This window comes from Candoia aspera, chromosome 3 (assembly GCF_035149785.1).
Source record: "Candoia aspera isolate rCanAsp1 chromosome 3, rCanAsp1.hap2, whole genome shotgun sequence".
NCBI lineage: Eukaryota > Metazoa > Chordata > Lepidosauria > Squamata > Boidae > Candoia > Candoia aspera.
The window spans coordinates 124009164-124029013 of record NC_086155.1 but is presented as its reverse complement, the minus strand read 5'-3'; the positions used below and the strand labels follow the sequence as shown (position 1 = coordinate 124029013).

Sequence of the window (19850 nt, the reverse complement as noted above, 5' to 3'; positions counted from 1 at the left end):
AAGACTTTTCAAAAATAGATAACGAACACATATCCTCTTACACTCTTTCCAGTTATGTAAGATTATCCTCTTTGGTATACCCAAGCCTGATCAAGCCAAAGCTCTTCATAAGATGACAAATCCTATCTTTTAGGAATATAATTCAGCATCACATTGAGATCCTTAAATCTAATATTTCTTCCCCAATTATGTTAACATACATATTAATTTGAAACCAAAATAAAGCTATACAGTATAACAGAACAAGACCAAATCATGTGGATTAAGGAACCTTCAAATTTCTTACACCACCAACATAAGAAATCTAATGTCTACCCCATTTAAAACATACTTTGAGGGTTATAAACTAAAAATAATACTTTCTGATGAATTATTTTCACTTTTTAATCATAAAAGCATTAGTATATATTTTATAACGGCAAATCTTTTTTACAGCCTTTAGGCCAAAAATTATAAAATGCCCAAGCATTTCAGTAACACATCTTCCCCACTATTTTCAGATTTGAGTTATACCGTAGCTTCAGCTTCTCATGTGATTTGGAATCAAATCACAACCACTTATCTATCAATAACCAAATATGCTTAGCAGCTTTCAAAGCAGGAAACAAAGATTCTGATTTAAGATGTCATAACATCTGCCAAGGTTTCAAAGGTGTTACACATCTGCTTTCCAAATGGGTCCAGAGAGGAAACCATAATAAGTCTCGTTCCAGAAATGTATAGATGTAAGGATAAAGGCTCAATGGTAGAGTTGAAAATCTGGTAGGTTATCATCCTCATAAGGTAACTGCAATTTTGCCAGATACTCTAGGGACTTTTGCCATCATAAAACATTTTTGATTAACCTATCTATCTATATAAAAGACCTAATGGGAATTAACATTGAAATCCCTCTGAAATACACATTAATTTCAACGTAATATTCATTTTAATATAATTAATCTTACCCAAAGACCATCAAGGGAGTTTCGACCATCAAGTTATACCTGCTGAAATTATATCTATACATTTATATATATTTAATTCAACATACTGTGATAAACTTCAGGAGAGGGGTAAACCCAAGTGTTTTACAGAATCTGTATAACAATAAATCCTAATCTCCTTCAATATTCTATAAATATAATAGAGCCCAAATGCAACGAATTAGATTTATCCCAATTAACAGGAAGGTTTGCAGAATCACCATATGGCACGGGAGAGGGATTTAACCCACTTTTCCCAAACTGGGACCAAACTGGTATCTGTCTCAAGACGTGGTGATGTGGTGACAGAAAACCTAAGTATCTAGTTCATTTACCTTTGCAGTTATCTGGAATTCTTCATGTTCTTTCAAGAGCTCTTGAGTATGCTGGATACTAGAGCCAGTGGAAGTATGCGTGGATAAATAAAACTCTCCATTATCATGGATCCACTCAAGAGCCTAAGAAGACAATTTAAGAAGAAAAATTAACCATCATCTTCTAGAAGAAGCACCCTGACCATTTCCCAACAATAGATTATTATTCAAAATTCTGGGAGTTTTTTTCTTGTGTTTTTTCTTGCTGCATTCAAATTATATTTTTTGTCACAGTCTGAAGAAATCTTTCTGGGAAATAAATCACAATTATTTCAGCTGAGTTTACTTCTAAGTGAATATACGTAGGGTTGTTATGATTTTTTCCCCAACATGCTATATCGTTCATGAAAGATGAGATACTGATATTTACAAAATGCTCAGTGCACAGCCAATTCCATTAGCTGTGATGCAAAAGCAAGAGGGAATATGATGTTTTGGAAAAGTATACAGGAAGGCAGCAGAAAACAACTTACAGTGTAACTGAAGTGAAACACAAGCAATCAGAAAGTACATGTTATGATATGTACCAGCTAAATTGACCTAACAAGTATCAGCCTTGGGAAGCTGTAAGATATCAAGCACATAACTTTAGAGTAAAGAAACAGCAGGGCTGAACCGAGAGCAGCCTCAGCTTTTGGAGCACTCTTTTTTTTTTTTTTTAAAGGATGAGAACTTTTCTTCCTGAACTGTTGCAGCTTGGAAAAGATTTCCCTTTATTTCTTCCAAATATTTTATGCTCCTCATACTTGCTTTTTTAAACTTCAAATGTTTAAAAGAATATCCTCCTTACTAATAGAACTGGAATGAATCCATTCAGTTCCATTAGAATTGCCTGGTAACAAATATATTGTATTATGGTTCCACTACTGGTGGAACTTCTAACAGAAATGAGTTGCAACTAAGGGGCTACTGACTTCTACAAAGTATACAGTGAGCCTTTTCAAAACTGGCATACTACATGTTTTTCAGTTTGCAGCTCTGCAGATAGATAGATAGATAGATAGATAGATAGATAGATAGATAGATAGATAGATAGATAGATAGATAGGGCATTACTCTATGTCCTCAATCAAATAGGACTAAGCTTTCAACAGTTTCCTTTACTAAGTGTATCCTAGTCTTTGTTTAAAAAAGGTATCACTTAAAAACTGACATTTCAGATTTTGACAAAAAAGTAATCATTGAAATCAAGAATGATTGACTGATTGATCAATCAAATTTATATAGACACCCATCTCACAAGAAGTGACTCTTATTATTTATCAGTTGATAAATTCTCAATAAACACAACAATATCCCACCTAGCTGACTGATGAACCACTTTCTTGGTTCCAATACATATTCTCCTCATTCTTTGTCCTTCTATTTATATCTCTTTCACTATTATCCCAAAAGAATTCTGCAGTTTGGCCTAGTCTCAAAAGACCAGAAGGAGGCACCACTATCATCTCAATGCTCCAGCTCTTAATGAATGAAAAAACAAATTACTATCTTTGTTTGAAGCACTGGTCACTCCATCTCTTTTCCCCATTCTTTTTTTGGTGCCTTCAAGTCAGTGTTGACTCCTGGCGACTGCCTGGACAAGTCACTACAGTTTTCTTGGGAAGATTTCAGAAGTGGTTTGCCATTGCCTGCTTCCTCAGGCTGAGTGTGTGTGCCTGGCCCAAGGTCATCCAGCTGGTTTTGTGCGTAAGGCAGGACTAGAACTCATGGTCTCCCGGTTTCTAGTCGTGCCTTAACCACTAGACCAAACTGGCTCACCTTAAATTGTTAAAGGCTATTTTTTCAATAGATAGAAATAAACAATCCTGCATGTTTATGTAAAAGAAGGTGCTGAGCTTGAAACCAGGAGACTGAGTTCTAGTCCCGCCTTAGGCATGAAAGCCGGCTGGGTGACCTTGGGCCAGTTGCTCTTTCTCAGCCCAACTCACCTCACAGGGTTGTTGTTGTGGGGAAAATAGGAGGAGGAAGAAGTATTTGGTATGTTTGCCGCTTATTCAATTATAAAAATAATAAAGGCGGGATAGAAAATAAATAAATAAATAAATAACCTTAAAAAAATTCCCTTCTCACCCCTATGGGTGGTATGTGTCTTCCTCAGCCTTGGGTCCTCTACTAGAGGCCTGGGAATTTGAGGGTTCTGCACAGTATCTTAGCTGTTCCTAGCACTGCACTCTTCTGGACAGAGAGCTGTGATGCTGTTCCTGGGATTGGAGCCACTCTCCCAGCTTAGGAGTCACAGCTCCGAGTGCTCCTACCATCACTGGGATGACTTTGGCCTTCACTTGCTACTGGTACTTCTCCAGCTTCTCATACTCCTCCTTCCCGATGTAGTCATTTGGCACCGCTACATCTATAATCACTGCTGTCTTCTGGTCCTTGTCTACTACCACGACGTCTGATTGATTGGCCAGTACATATATATTGGTCTGTGGCCACGTGTCTAGTATCTCTATGAATATATGGAGTGGAGGCCTCTGATTTTCTGTTCTTGTTCTTCTCACGTGCTGCACAAAATGCTAGAAAGGAATTCCCTAGACTTTTAGTTTTGCTCTTCAAGGGATCTGGGGGGGGGGAGGGTGAGGGTGGACACACTGGAAGAACTCTAGTGACATGACATTTTATTGTTCATTTCTTGGATGATAGCTGGGGGAAGAGTTACAAGAAGATATGAACATCCCAACTCAACTGTATAAACAGACTATTTAAAAGATAGAACCTGACCTGTTTAGCACTTCTTTCAAAGACTACATATTGCTGACATTGGTCAAGGCGTCTTTTTCTCATTGTCCAGTAGTGTAGGACACGATTTTCTCTCTGGAAAAGTTCATTCAGGATATCTGCCAGGTAAGAAATTGTTAGAGGACAAATCATGTGCAAATGTATATTTTAAGCCCATATAACTATAAACATTCATAATGTTTGCTAATATTATTTATTTTTAATTACATATACCATCTAATATATTTTGTTATATGCAAGATGTATTCTTCCATCCTTTCCACAGTGTCAACTGAACCCATGAGTTTTCTCTTACCCTTAGAATAGCTTTGTATGTACAAAATAGCAACTCACCAACAACAGAGATATGCCAGGGTCTCTTTCTGTGCTTTTGTCTATTGCACTAAGAGGAAATCTTATCACTGAGGCCTTCTCAAAAGAACAGCTGAACCAGTGACATTAAAATCAACCTGTGACAAAACACCCATACTCACTTTTGACCTGCTGTTCTGGAGCCTTGATGTGAGTCACCATCCCTGGCATATTTACACTATTTCTGTGCAGGTATTTCAGGAACACATCAGCATTTCGCCGAGCCAGTGTGCAAGCCTAGAAAGGGCAAGACAGATGCATCAACACAAGAAGGATCAAAAGAATTCAGACATTATTCTGAAGCATTGAGAAAAGATTTAAGCAATCTATTGACTGTTGGAACAAAGCAACTTTGTAACAGCAATGCATGCTTATTATATTTTTGCTAATATCCACAATCTGCAAATTAGGTAGCAGGACAGCATTACTGCATTGGCCCCAGCACCAAAGACACAGACAGAGGACACACACACACACAAACACTGGCCCCAGCACACAAGACCCAGACACAGGGGACACACACACACACACTTACTTTCCTAATTGGATCAGCAAGAATACTAATACAGGAGATTCAGAGATCATTGCACAGAACAGTGTTTCCCAACCATGGCAACTTCCAGATGGGTAGATTTTACTTCCCAGAATTCTCAGCAATGGCCAGGCTGGCTGAGGAATTCTAGGAATAGAGGTCCACACATCTGAAGGCTGGGAAACATCAGCATAGAGGAACAAAACCATAAAAAAGTTAAACGAAATTTTAACACTGTCAAACTAAATAATTTAAGTGGCAACATGCCATATATATCCAGGTAAAACAACATCAAAAGTAATCTCTTAAAACCAAAGTCACCAATAAGAATTGACATCTATGGAGCATACAGAAGTGAACAAACTGCAATCATCCAGGTTAAGCATTCAGTATGATTCATTTCTGAGTATTTTAGTACTCTGCTGAAAAAGCAAGTTCAAATGTTTGAGGTCCTCTACTGGGTCTTTTTTACATACAGAAGAGCAACTGCTGAAATAGCAACCAACTTCATAGTTACTGGTTTCCTGAAATGTAATTTCAGTACATTTTAATTTTTCTCAGAGATTCTTTGTAGGCATCTTGAGCATGCTAATTCACCTCCATTACATTAACAGAGATTCTTTTTACTCAAATCTAAAGTTAGTTCTACATTCATAACTGGAACATAGAATTTCTGCATCTGAACACCTAATTCCAGTAGAAAGTTTATTTTTAAAATGAGAGAATGATGATGACAGTTGAATTTAACAGCTCTGCTCAACTGTCAGACCAGAAGGTTCTTATCCTACATTCTACTAGGAATAACAATAACTGTGTGCCACCCAACTCTCAACAACTCTGGGTGGCTTACAGCAATCAATATTTATGAATTATTTGGATTCTACCCCATAAAAGCTTGTCAGAATAAAATAGTTCTTCTTTTGTTATTCCTTTTTGAAATCTTTTACATACAATCAACCATTATTTTATGCAGTGTTTCCTTAACTATTCAAGACTATGGTACAAATGGTACACTACAGAGCTAACCTTTTTAATTAGGAACTTCTACATAAAGGTAGGCTCCTCTGAACTGAACTCAACTTCTGTTGACTTCATGATACATCCATAACGTTTTCTTGACCCAATATTAACATGATTTGTCACTGCTTTCTTATGGATGCTTTTTTTCAATTTCCCAGTACAAACTAAAGCTGAGAGATTTCCTAGTGTTACCTGGAATTTTAGGCTTCATTATTAGCTCTTTAATAAAGGTGATATTAGCAATTTAGCATGGTATCCATGCCTTCTTTTGAAGTTCAAGAAACCATGTTTTCCTTTTACCCCAAACCATTTCTTTCTTTTACATGCAAAAACTAGCCTTTTCAGAAACTAAACAATAGAATATATTCTGAAGTTCCTTGAATACACTTGCAAATTTTAAGATGGATACAAAACTGGCTGGGAAAGGAAATGACTAACCCATAAATTTGACACTTGTGGAATGTTATCTGTAATCAATGTTTTCTATTCAATTCTCACATATAATCAATGTCTTTTATTGATTAGTTACTTTCTGACATATCACATATACCAAATATATGTATCACTTGTTTCTGTAACCAATAAAAAGATTTGACCCCTTTAATAAATGCCTTTTGCTTTGCAAAGGTAAAATTGTTTTATCTCCCAAATTCAGGGATTGGTCTTCAGCTCCACACCACTCGGGGTGCCTGAGTTTTTTAGGCAACACTAGTGGTTTCCCATCCATAAACCAACCAGTTTGGCTCTGTTTATCTTTTTCAGATCACCCAGGTTTGGTGAGGTACTGTCACCACCTATAGACTTCTTTAAAAATGTTTTAAAAAACTAATGAAAGGACACTAGGTGGTTAAAATGAAGCTTTTTTCTGGCAGACTAGCCAAGCCAATGTGACTGTTAAAAGTACAGCTAGCTATTAAGTCTTTTTTCCCTTCCCATTTGCAGCTGGAGTTACAGCTGAGATGCAGTCCTCCTCCTGTCATTCTCAGCTGCCCATAGCACTTCTTCTCATAGCAGATACTTGCCTGGTTGAATCACACTAGAGGGAGCTATCTCATCATAGGTATTTACCCGGCTGAACCACGGTACAGGAGGCAAGATGTTGTATCTGAAGGTGCTGCTTCAGGCTGTCCGCTCATGCCAGAAGCCATAGCAGCAGCGAGAAGGAGACTGAGTTCTCTCTTAATGACAGTTAGGTGGAAGAGAATGTTCACTTGTAATGGTTCCTCAGTCTTGTCTGAGCAAGCATAACTGTCCTCACGCTTATGGTCCAAACATGCTGACATCAGACCAACCATCCATAGCAAGCTAGCTGTGCAGGTTAAACCTGGGCTCTGAAAAGCAAGCTCATGCATGATATGCAGCTGTGCTGACAGCAGGAGCTGCAGACGTCAGGTGAAGGTAGGCAATTATCTGTAAAACTGCAGCAGGGGTAGATAGGAAGGATAAAACTCCAGGCATGTGTGCCTTGACAGGGAAAGATGGACAGCCACCAAGACATGCCAGGGAAGCAGGCACCACATCAGGCTGTGTGCTTGGGATAAGGTGCACTCACACTGTACAGCTGCAAGTTGTTTCTGAAACACTATTTCCCACAGAACAAAGTCTAAGAAACACTGATTTACAGCATCGTATAACATCTTGAGGCCCTGTCCAATATAAATATTTCTGACAAAAATTAGTATTTTAATAAAATGAGCCTCCAAATATTATTGCAATAAGTATACAGCCTGCCAATTTATCAGCTACATATTATTGTACTAATTAGTCTTATAGAACTAGGGATATGTATGAAACAGGAAATTTGTTTTGAACCTGAAACAAGCCATCCCATTCCCAAATATGTTTTACATGTACCTACAGTTTATTTTGCCAAGTTTCCCAAACATACTCTTGAATGGTAATTTTAAAAACATTAAGATAAACCAGCTTTTATTTTAAATGGGTAGCCAAGCAGCTTAATGTCCTTGTGCTTTCCTCATTTCTTCAGTTTTCTGCTCCAATTAACTAACTGCACTGCACCTAACAGTTTTCACATGTCATTGTGAGAAACCAGTCTTCTGCTCTTTTTCCTCAGTTACTTTCCTAGAACATCTTTTCCTATAATATTTCTCTTTTCAAACAGTGCTGTTTTGGTATTTCTGACTCAATTATTACTGTTTTATCACCAACAGATGCAGGAAAGGAAAGTTACACTGGGTTAACTGAAGCTACCTTAACTCTGTCAGGCCTAACACCAATGCTTTATATTGTATATGTCCTCTCTCTAAGCTGCCAAGGAAGATAAAACTGTAATAGATGTATTCTTGTCATGAAGGGCTGAGACAACTGAAAATTCTTTTTCAACTTACAGACAAGACTCTCTCTCTCTTCCCATTCTGTAATCTTTTCAATTTTCAATTTTCATTTCTCATTTCTTTTTTCCTGATGTTTCCTCAGTTAAAAGCAAATGGTTGTTCCCACTGTAGTAACTCAGCACGCATGTATAAAACTCTACTAGAAAATTGCTTAGGAGAACAGCTGCAGTTTGTATGCTATGCCCATCCCCTTGACCAAAAACTATTTTTCAGAAGAGTACTTGATACTACTTTCAAGCACACGGCCAAGGAGTCTTCACCAGGCTCTGGGTGTGCAAGATTGCAGAATTACCCCAAATAAAATATGGGAGAAGTGTACATTGGAACCATCACCATTACCTTCAGGAAGGCCTCCTTTTGCTCAAGGTGTTTGCTAATCATTGGAGTCACATGATCTGTTTCAGAGTTGGGGCCCAGTTTATCAGCACCTCCACACCAGTCTTCTTCTCGCTTGTACTCTTGTTCCAAACTTTCCAGCACACTGCATACCTATCAGCCAAAAGGTTCAGGAATGATGAGGGATAAATGGTCATTTCTGGACAACCAACAATTGCAACTTGATCTGCCAGCTTCTTTAAAAATCAGTCACAAACATCTGATCAGTGCTACGTATTTGGTATGTGCAACTTATCCTACTCATGGTATGTATAAAGAAGCTAAATCCTGTCAAAGCTAAATGAAAACTATGAATGCTTACATGACTTACATGGCTATTTATGTAAGTTCACCTCTGGCTGACCTTCATTGTTCCTGACCCACCTATAAAGATGAGGATGATGATTGACTTCAGCCATTTGTTAGCCACTAAAACTATGTGGCTGCCAACAAAAGCAGTCCTGCATCTCTTCTTCCTCATATCCTCTCCCACAATATTTAGTGAAGTTTCTCCATATACAGTTGCAACTGAAATTATTCAACCCCCATTGCAAATCAGGTTGATTGCCAAAATGTACAGACTTTCAGCTGTTTGCAATGAATAAATCAAACAGAAGCAATTGAAATAGCTCAACACAACAAATGCTTCAAATGGTGTCCCCAAATTCAACTGAAAATGCAACTTATCATGACTTCTACAATCTCAAAATTATTCAACCCCTTCACGGTAAGCATTTTTAGTACTTAGGAGAGCACCCTTTTGCTGTTATGACCTGCTGCAAATGAGATGCATAGCCAGACACCAGCTTCTGGCAGTGTTCCTGAGGAATCTTAGCCCGTTTGTCTTGAGCAACGGCCTCCAGTTCAGTAATATTCTTGGGTTTGCGTGCTGCAACCGTCTTCTTCAAATCCCACCAGAGATTTTCTATGGGGTTCAAGTCAGGTGACTGTGATGGCCACTTTAGAATCTTCCAGGACTTCTTCTGCATCCAAGCCTTAGTGGAATTTGAGGTATGCTTGGGATCATTGTCCTGTTGGCAGGTCCAATGATGCCCAAGCTTCAGCTTCCTTACAGACAGCATGAGGTTTTCTCCTAGGATTTCCTGATACTTCAATGAATCCATCTTGCTGTCCATACACTGCAGGTTTCCAGTGCCAGAGGATGCAAAGCAGCCCCAGAGCATCACCAAGCCACCACCATGCTTCACTGTAGGCAGAGTGTTTTTTTCAGCATACTAAACACAGAAGGTTCCCATGCCAGAACTCCAAGACATACACCATTACTGACCCAAAAGCACAAGAAAAGTTGGCTCCAATATGCTCAAAATCATATCAATAAGCCACAGAAGTTTTGGGATTCTGTTCTGTGGAGCAATGAAACAAAACTGGAGCTTTTCAGCCTGATGGATCAGCAGTATGTCTGGAGGAAGAAGAATGGAACATATACTGAAAAGAACACACTGTTCTAACAAGAATTAACTCTGGTAGGCAAGATTATTATATGCACTATGCTGGAGAAATACTGAAATACCCATAATAAAGGAATGGATCCTGAAGATGGCAGAATTTGCAGAAATAGCAAAATTGACCTGTTTGATCAGGGATAATATAATAAGTACTTTTATAAAAGACTGGAAACCTTCTATGGACTTTTTGCTGAAAATAGAAAAAAAACCCAAAATGGTGATTTCTGGATTTGCTGACTAAAAAGGGTTGAATGTAGGATAGAGGGAACTATGTAATGTAATCTTAGAGAGGGAGAAGGGATAATAAGTTTGTAACTTCTATAAAGAAGTTCAGAAGTCACTTCTTCAATTACCTTTTTCTTTTTTTCTTTAACTATATTGTCTCCCACACTTTTTATCTTTTTTCTTTTTCCTAACTTTTCTTTATATATGTTTTCATTTTTATCTTTTATTCATATCAAAATCTTCAATAAAATTATATTAAAAAAAGAATTAACCCTGCTTAATACAAATTATTACATTACATTACATTGCTGGACTTGGCTAAGGTCAGCTAGGTTTTGCTACTTGCTGAGACCATGGAACTGCTGGTAGCCAAAGTACAGAAATAAGCAAATGATTTGAATCTATAAATGGAATTCACTTCAACTGGAGAATCTGGGTCAGAAACTTTTATAATAGTTTAAGTTCTGCCACCTCGCTTGGGGTGGGAAGGGTACCAGTTCATCTTGTGGGTGGCTAGTGTCATAGATCTCTTCCCAACGAATAAGATCTTCACCGCTTGGATTTTATATCTATTTTATCTTTATTTATTGGTCTATTTATATTGTAATTTACATGTTTTAATTCTGATTTTATTGTAAACTGCCCAGAGTCCCCTTTCTGGGAGAGATGGTGATAGAAATTTGAAGAATGAATGAATGAATAAACAAACAAACAAACAAACAAGGTGTTTAAATTGTTACATTACTGGACTAAGCAAACAGCTGCACAAATCTACCTGCTCTGATGTTTTGTAAAAAGCCACAGAGGCATTCACAAGCTTGAGCCGATCTTCCATCTTGAGCATCAGCTGCTGCCAATGAGAGGCCACCTTCTCAGCACAGTCCCTGATCATGTCCATGTCATAATGATTAGCCTGCAACATTGCCTCGGCTTTCTGCTGTACTTGCAGGGCACTCTGGTGAGTTTTCTGATGAAATGTAAACAAAACACACCATTTAGCTCATGAACACATTATCAGCATTTTCAAAAGAGGTTTATGTCAGCTCTTTCATGTCTTATTCTTGCTGGGGAATTAGATGCTGGGCTAGAAACCAGAAGACCATGAATTCTAGGCCTCCCTTAGGCATAGAAGGCAGATGGGTGACTTTGAGCCAGTCACTCTCTCTCAGCCCAACCCACCACACAGGGTTGTTGTGGGGAAAACAGGAGGAAGGAACATTATGTATGTTGTCTTCAGTTGTACAAAATAAAGGCGGTGTATAAATCTAGTAAATAAATAAATATCAGCCAGGCACACAAAGCTTACTATAAACCTATTTTAATAAAATCCTATGTCTTTCTTCTGCTGTACTCCCCTTATCATAGGTAAATATTAAAACAAAACTGAGCTAACATTCTCTACCTACAAGCTGACTAGATGAAAACATTTCAATACATTCCCCAATCATATGGGGAGCACCAATGTAAGGCTAGGGGGTGCACAAAACATGTCTTCATTCCCAGCAGACTTCCTGATATTGTTGGACACTAACATCTCAGTTTTAATCCAGCAAGTCAGTGGTAGTAGAATATGTAGTCATCCAATGTCGACAGGGTTGTAAGTCCCATACTTCTGATGCATACTGCCATTATATTCTTTATAACAGCATGGTAGCTAGACCAGTATCAATAACAATTGCAACTACACTGGAATGTTTACTGCAGAACTTACGAAGAACTGCACAGCATTGAAGAGCAACTATGAAAATTCCTAAGTTCTTATTCCTTAGCATAAAAATAAATAAAAGCCTAAATACTAGCCTGTCAAAGGGAGGATATGTTGAAGGGCAAATCAAGTGTTTTTTGAAACCTCATTTTATTTTAAGTATAAGAATTTAGGTGCATACCAAGCTCTATGACAACTTATGAAAGGATCAAAATTAATCTTTTAAAAGGATAGTATCTACAGGGGAAGACTATTACACTAAAAAGTTACCAAAGCTGTCAAAAGTAAGGACACACATACATACTGAAAACTGAACAACAGAAAGGAAAAGCAAAAAACTGTAGAATGACAGTGTAATAGAAACGGATCAGCAACATTCTCTAAAAATAAAAAAGCTTCACAACATTCAAAACAAAGAACTTTACTTAAGCAATTTTAAACATTTGGTTCTTAATAACATACTAGTACAGAGTTATTTCTAACATCATTTTCAAAATTATAGACTCAATTATTTGAATTAGTGTAATCCTCCAGACCATATCTATTGGAGAAAACTGAAAAAATGCAGATCTGCTTGCAGATTAGTGCCCTGCATTTGGAAGCACTCTACACATGCTATGGCTGAGGAGGAACCAAAACAAAAACATGAGATGGGCAGGAGCTAATTATGTAATATCTTAAACCTTTATTCAATTGATTGATTGACTGATTGATTGATTTGATTTAGTCACTCATCTCACAAAAGTGATTCTGGATGGCTTACAATTCATAGGCATGCTCCCTATTCACCCCACCCTGATTCAAAGCATGGTTGAATTGCTTGGTCATTGCTTGTTTTATGGGATGATCCAACTCACATCAATTTGCAAGCAATACCACAGAAGTGAAGAGAATTTTAACCTCAGTATTAGTGAGGATTAGTGACAGGATCAACTAATTTTAAGAAGCTGCTCCATAGTTACACCATCTAACCTGATGTTTTTCTGCACTGACTGACAACAACTCTCTACAATTTCAGGCAGGCATAGCTGGAAAGGTAAGGTAGAGGCCCCTCTGCCTAACTATGACCCTTTCCAAATCCTGTTTCTCATATTTTGGAAGAAAAGATAATGAACCCTTTGCAGCAAGTTGTCCTATATGAGCAAATGCAACCTAACAATTTTTTTGCATGTGAATATGCCCCAGCAGGTGTAGAGATAATTAATGGATATTGCTCCTCATGCATAAGATGCAGGCAGTGGTAGATTTATGGCAAATCAATCATGCAAGGATAATCTTGCCTCTGGATCACCTGCTCATGTGGGAGGCGAGATTCTGTACACATAGAATGTAGCATATTAAAGCGGTGCATCTAGCAAACTCATTAAATATAAACAAATATATACTTCTAGCCCATATTTCAAAAGATTGCCTTTACACAGACTCCTAGACTACAAAATCAAATTTAATAACAAAAAGCACTTTTACCTCTATTGCATGCTGGAACTGCTCATGTTCACGCTGCAGCTGCTCAGCCTCCTGCAGTGAGCTAGCTGTAATCAAGCCAGCATTTAACATGGACTCCCCATTTCGGATCCAGCCCAATACCTAAAATGAAGTGCAGGACAGCAACAACATAGAAACTTCTCTTACATTTGAGCAGTACAAGTAATCTTTTATTTATTATCCATTTTCTATTGGTAAAACAGTCTCAGAGCAAGGGGAAAACAAGTTACAATAAAAACAGTACTATAATATTTTTTAAAAAGCCTCTAAGGATGGGAGGTATGTTTCACGTTATATGGGGACTAATGATGAATTATTTTAGTTTTCATTTCTTTTGGTAACCTTACCAAAATTCAGGGCATTGGGCACACAAGATGGTACTATCACCCCTTCCAACCTATCTCCTGAAACCTGCCCTACCATTATGTTTAAAGTTTGTTAATCAGGATTCTGAAGAGCTCTTTATGGAGAAGTTACAACAGTTAGATATTATGAAGAGCTACTCAGAGAAGGTAAAACAAACTCAAGCGAGGGAATGGATAGAGTTGGTTAGGTTAGCCAAACTCACACCTGATACAAGAGAACTTCTGAAATTATGTGCAAATGCTAGAGAAATTATCATTTTGTAGTAACATCCACAATTTATATAGTCTTTTGATTTTCACCAAAAAAACAAAAATCCAAGAGTTCACTCTCATTTTGAACTCTACTAATGAATGCTTACATTAAACCCAGGATTAGAAAATAAAAGTTGCTATATTATTAGTAGCAGATCAAAATGGTGTTGCACGTATTTTCATCAGAACAAAATACCAATTGTAGATATGTATTTACAAGGAAGAGATACATTAAAAACAAATAAGTTGACAGAGCCCCGTAGTGATGAAATTCTTCCATCTTTATGAACTAAAATGTCTTTTCTCTTTACTATACTGAAGATATTTATTTATTTAATACCTATATAGCTGCCCATCTCAGACCAGTGACTCTGGGCGGCTAACAATAATAAAAAGCAGTCAAACAGTTAAAACAATACAGAAAATTAAATACAAATACAGCTTTTTATATAATATTATATAATAAAATAAATACTTATAATTCAAAAGTAGATGTAACTGCAACAGGGTTAAAAAAATTCACCCTGTTTATCAGATATTGAGCTTAGGGGAAAGCATTAGAATATAAATATTTAAACATTTGCATTTCTGTCTTGCACACTTACTAAAATAGCAATAGCACAGAGTTTCAACATATTCTTATCATTCCTATTTTAGTTTGTGTTAAGTGTTTTTAGGTGTCAGAGTTCAAGGGCAGCCAATCTGGCACGGAAACATCATAATTAGAAGAAACTATGCACTGAATGCCACAGGAAAATAACACAACAAACATGGTTTATTCTACTATGTCTGATCAAATACCTGCTGAGCTATGAAGACATTTCTACCTTAGAGGGAAAATACTAATGTATCTTCCTTCTTTGGTTAAAAATAAAAAGACTTCCATTTTTGGAGTAAGGTTACTTGTAACAGAATAAATTTCTACTTCCTGAAATTAATACAAATATGAAAGAATGGGAAATGAAATTCTAGAATTCTCATCACTGACAATGTAAGACTGGTATCAATGTTCCTAATCTAAAAAAAAAAAAAAGATTATGGTTCTTTACTAACCCATTTCCATATATTTTTATTTGAAAGGGAAAAAAAATCACTCTTTCATCCCATATGAATATTATTATGCCTTCCTTAATTTATAATTCAACAATGTAATAATCTTTAGCATTTCTAGCAAATTAAAAAAATTATTCCCATAATTATATTTAAATTATAGAAGCATATTTTTATGCAAATAATAATAATTGTCCCCAAATTGACTGATGTATCTTTCAGTTCAATCACTGGATACAATTACTCATTTCATGTAAGCATAGTTTACTTTCCAAACTTGGATCATCAAAGAGATCGCCATTATGGTTCACTGGCTTAACCACAATCTGAAGCTAAGAATTGGCTTTACTTTAAGTACCTAAAGTCATGCCACCATGTCAGAATCCTGGAACAAGACTAACAAATGGTTAACTAGCCTAAAGAGCATGCTGGCTGGGGAATTCTGGGAGTTGAAGTCCACAAGTTGTCAAGGTTGAGAAACACTGCTATAAAGTCAGCTTTGAAACCAAGCAAAAAGCAGAACTACTGTCTCCTCTGCCTTTCCATCCCTCTGTGGGGGCTTCTCTTTAAAAACAGAAGTTGGGGGGAGATTTGGCCTTCTTCTACCCTATACCTGGGGACTGCAACTCTAACTGAAACATCCTATGGGTATTTTTTTTTCTTTTTGTCTTCCTTGGGGCATTTCACTTATCCATAGATAATGCTCAGTTGTGTTAATGTTATGTACCAATCCACCCAATGATTAACAATATGGCTGTGTGATAAAAATGGACGTTGAACCAGAGGAGATTCATATTACTGGATAGATACAACAATGGAGCCTCACTGCACTTCTTGTTTTGGATCTGTACCATTTATCCTTTGCAAATACATGTGGCTTGCTAGTGCAAAACTTTGGGATTTGGCAAATGGGAATGAAGAGAAATTGGCCAAACATTTAGGTAATTTCAGTGGGAACAAATGAACTGCTTGACATGTCTGTCAGTTTTGCTAACAGATCAGTATGATGGTTTAAAAAATGATTTGGGCTGACTGCAAGTTCATTTTATTTCCACGGTATGAATATGGAATGGAAATTAAGTACCACAGTTGTCTTATACCTGCTTGACTTCAGCCTGCAGATGGCGTAGCTGTACACACTGTTCTAAATGTTTCCGGTGCTGCTCTGCCGCCAGGTCCAGCTCCTGCTGTTTCTCGTGGAGGAATTCCAGCAAGTCCTGAACCCGAGTTGCCATGTCCACATCTCTGTCACAGAGCAGTTCAACACCTATAACCACACCCATAAGTTATACCTTCCCATGTGGTTTACTTCACTAAAAACTCACATACATCACCTATCAAAGGATACATATTTTAATTTTGCAATTGTACAAGCATTTTAACTGTGTGCATAAACATTTAAACCGGGGCATCCATTATCTATGTGTGCATGTGCATACCAATGAGTGTTACAGTGGTCAAGCTCAACCAATTACTGTTGAATTACTACTCCAATAATTCACAGCCTTTGTCATGGTAGATGGAAATTGTGGGTATATTCCAATTCATCTGGAGAGCACTGGATAAGGGAAAGGTATATTAAGGGCAGGCATCCAGCCCATATGCCACAAAACGTCTGCATATCCAATTGGTGAACAACACCAATTGGTGGTGAAGAGAAGGAAAATTTTTTTACGAGGAACTGACTCATCAGAGCTCCAAAAATGATTTTGCCCCTTTCAATAGCAGCAGAATCATGTTATGCTTGGTAATGTGAAAACTGGAAAGGGGTGAGATAGGAAGCTGAATCCAGTTCTGTGTTTAAGATGTCATATTCTTTTAACATAGCAAACCAATGTGTTATAGTTGATGCTCAGAAGAGACATACAATGCAAATCCTAATTTTATTGCTTTTTATCAAAACTCATTTCTCCTGCTTGGTCTGTGATGTGGCTATACTTTACACTTAGAATCCAATGATGCCACAATCTTTTGTTCTGAGGTTTTAAATCACTATGCGACTGGCATTCCATTACAAACAGCCTTACACAGAGGAAACTATAGTGTTTTAAAAACCCAAAGGTTTATTCATATTATTATTAGTGCTTTAGATGTGGAGGCTATGGGTACACATGGCCTGTGTAATCAAAGAAGACAAACTTACTGGGAATGGGATATGGCTAACCAGCTCCATATAATTTCACATACAAAGCTGTGAATTTGCCTATCCTGACACATGTTATATCTCCAACAGACTTTCAGTACATATTTGTTTCCAGTAATCCTTTAACATGAAACATGTAGAAGCAGTACAAGAGGTTGTTACTTTGTACTGTATATGCCAACACAAACCCAGTGTAATACAGTGATGTGAGTATGTGCACTGGATCCTCCTCTGTAATCCTCCGTATCAGGATTATCAAACACATCTTCCCAACCTGGTGTCCTCCATTGCAGTTTGCAGACTCTCAAGAAGATTTGGGAAGGTAGAGTTAACTTTTTTGTTATTTATACAAGACAGTGTGGATGTCATATCTGTCATAAACTGAAAAAATGATTATATAAGATATTTCTAAATATTTTATTCTAAACCTTAATAAAATACCTCTTCCGCTCCAAAAGCAAAATACCTGACACATCCTATTTCTTTTAGCAGTACAATAAAATTAAAAATCAGTGATTCTTGTGAAGTCAGCCTAGGTTATCTCAATAAATCCATTAACCTGGTTGAAGTGGGGCAAATCCATCTTACCAGAAGCCTGAACTTCATTGACATACTGTAGAAGATCTTGTCCTTGGTGGATGACATCAAAAGTCAGGTTATTCATGGTCAGTGCTTTGTCTGCATGGTGCTGAAGCCTTTGCTCAGCTATTGTAAGATCCTCTGTGTCAAAATCATTCATTTGCTGAGACAGTTCATCATTCCAGGATTCTAAGTCTGAAATGATCTGAGAAGAAGAAAATAACAGTCATCTCTACAATTAGCAACAGTAAGTTCTGGGATTTAAAAAGGAGGTGAAAATGTCTTAGAGAGGACTGACACTTGGTAAAACATGCTCAGATTCTTCACAAAAAAGCTTGATCTTATACACCATGATGGCTAAGCTCAAGATAACCAAGCAACCAGTATGTGACATGTTCTCTGTCATAGAGATTGCACTCCCATGATGTTGCAGAAAATTAATGTCTTGAAAGGTAATGGAAACTGTAGTCTGGGAAACTATTATTATACAAGAGGCTCAGTAACAAAGTCTCTTTGGTAGCATTTTATAAGTATACCCTCTTAATGAGGACCTTATTGTTGTGAACTGAGTTAATGGCTCAGTAGGAAGTTTCTAGACCTTTAATACATAGCATAATATTTAGGGACAAGAAGAACTCAAGAATTTCAAAATATGGACTCAAAATGAACCACAAGCAGACTGCTGTTACTAAAAATAAAAGAATTTTTTGAGATCTCATTAAAACTGATACCTGGGAGGAAACTGATGATTTGAAGTATCTCAGACTGAAATTTTCTTGGAGAGAATTGTTATAAACATATTATGACTTTAAAAGGAGGACAAACATTAAGAAACTATCGAGTCAGAAGTATGGATCATTAAAGGTTGCATTTATATCAGCACCCAGAATGGAACAATTCACATTACATGAACCGTAATGAGGTTTGGTTTTGGCTTAGCAAGTTATGCCAACATAGCAGTGGATTTTTTAAAATCATGGTTTTGTGACTTATTCAATAAATGTTTAAAGTAACCATGGCTTAGCATGAAGTATGGGTCCAGATTCTGTATTTTATGTTTAACGTATATGTAAATGTTAGTAACCTGAAAGCAAGGCGAGTAAATGAATAATGACTGATATTAGAAATGAAAAAGGTTATTTCTGCAAGCCCTGGAATAACAATTATGCAATAGTCATTTCTAGATATAAAAATCTATGTAAACATTTTTCTCAAGCAATCTTTTTACAAGCTCCAGTGAAAGAACATCCATCTGCAGCCAATTCTTGAAGGAACAGGAAGGATTAACACCACAATCAAGGGTTTCATCGTTAACTTCATACTCTAGGCCAGTGTTTCTCAACCTTGGCAGCTTTAAGATGTGTGGACTTCAACTTCCAGAATTCCACGGCCAGCATGCTTAAAGCTGCCAAGGTTGAGAAACACTGCTTTAGGCCTACTATATGGCAACTTGATACTAAGGGAGGAGGACAGACTTAATAGTTATTTAAGTGATAAAAGTTTTCAAAGGTATTTTATGGAAAAGGGTAATGCGTATGATTTGAAGCATCCTGTTCTAGCATAAAGTCTTCTGTTTAAATGTTCAAGCTGGTTTGGGAAGCTTTTAGAAGAACACTGTTAACACTTCTGTGTTTGTATTAAAAGCAAGGATCATTAATATTTATTGAGGTATCTGAAATTATAATATAAAAAGAACCAGAAGCTCCACAAACCTTAGGAAGAAATCTACAAAGAATATTTGTACTGTATTTTTTTTTACTACAAGAGCTACAATTATTTATTCCAAGAGCATCCTCATTATTACACTAGCCAACAGAACCAGGCAAACTTTGGGGGCCAAAACTATTTACATGATTATCGGTAAGTG

The 19850-nt window shown here is 37.1% G+C and overlaps 1 protein-coding gene across 1 annotated transcript in view; it reads right to left on the bottom strand.

Moving 5' to 3' along the window:
• Positions 1–19850, bottom strand: part of TRIO (trio Rho guanine nucleotide exchange factor) — a 268321-nt gene that overhangs the window by 123261 nt on the left and 125210 nt on the right. The window contains exons 14-21 of the mRNA XM_063298754.1: positions 17993–18188; positions 16362–16528; positions 13577–13696; positions 11180–11371; positions 8678–8827; positions 4555–4669; positions 4064–4179; positions 1301–1423 (exon numbers count right to left, since the gene is read on the bottom strand). Coding sequence (XP_063154824.1) covers positions 1301–1423; positions 4064–4179; positions 4555–4669; positions 8678–8827; positions 11180–11371; positions 13577–13696; positions 16362–16528; positions 17993–18188 — 1179 coding nt within the window. The remainder of the gene's footprint in view (positions 1–1300; positions 1424–4063; positions 4180–4554; positions 4670–8677; positions 8828–11179; positions 11372–13576; positions 13697–16361; positions 16529–17992; positions 18189–19850) is intronic.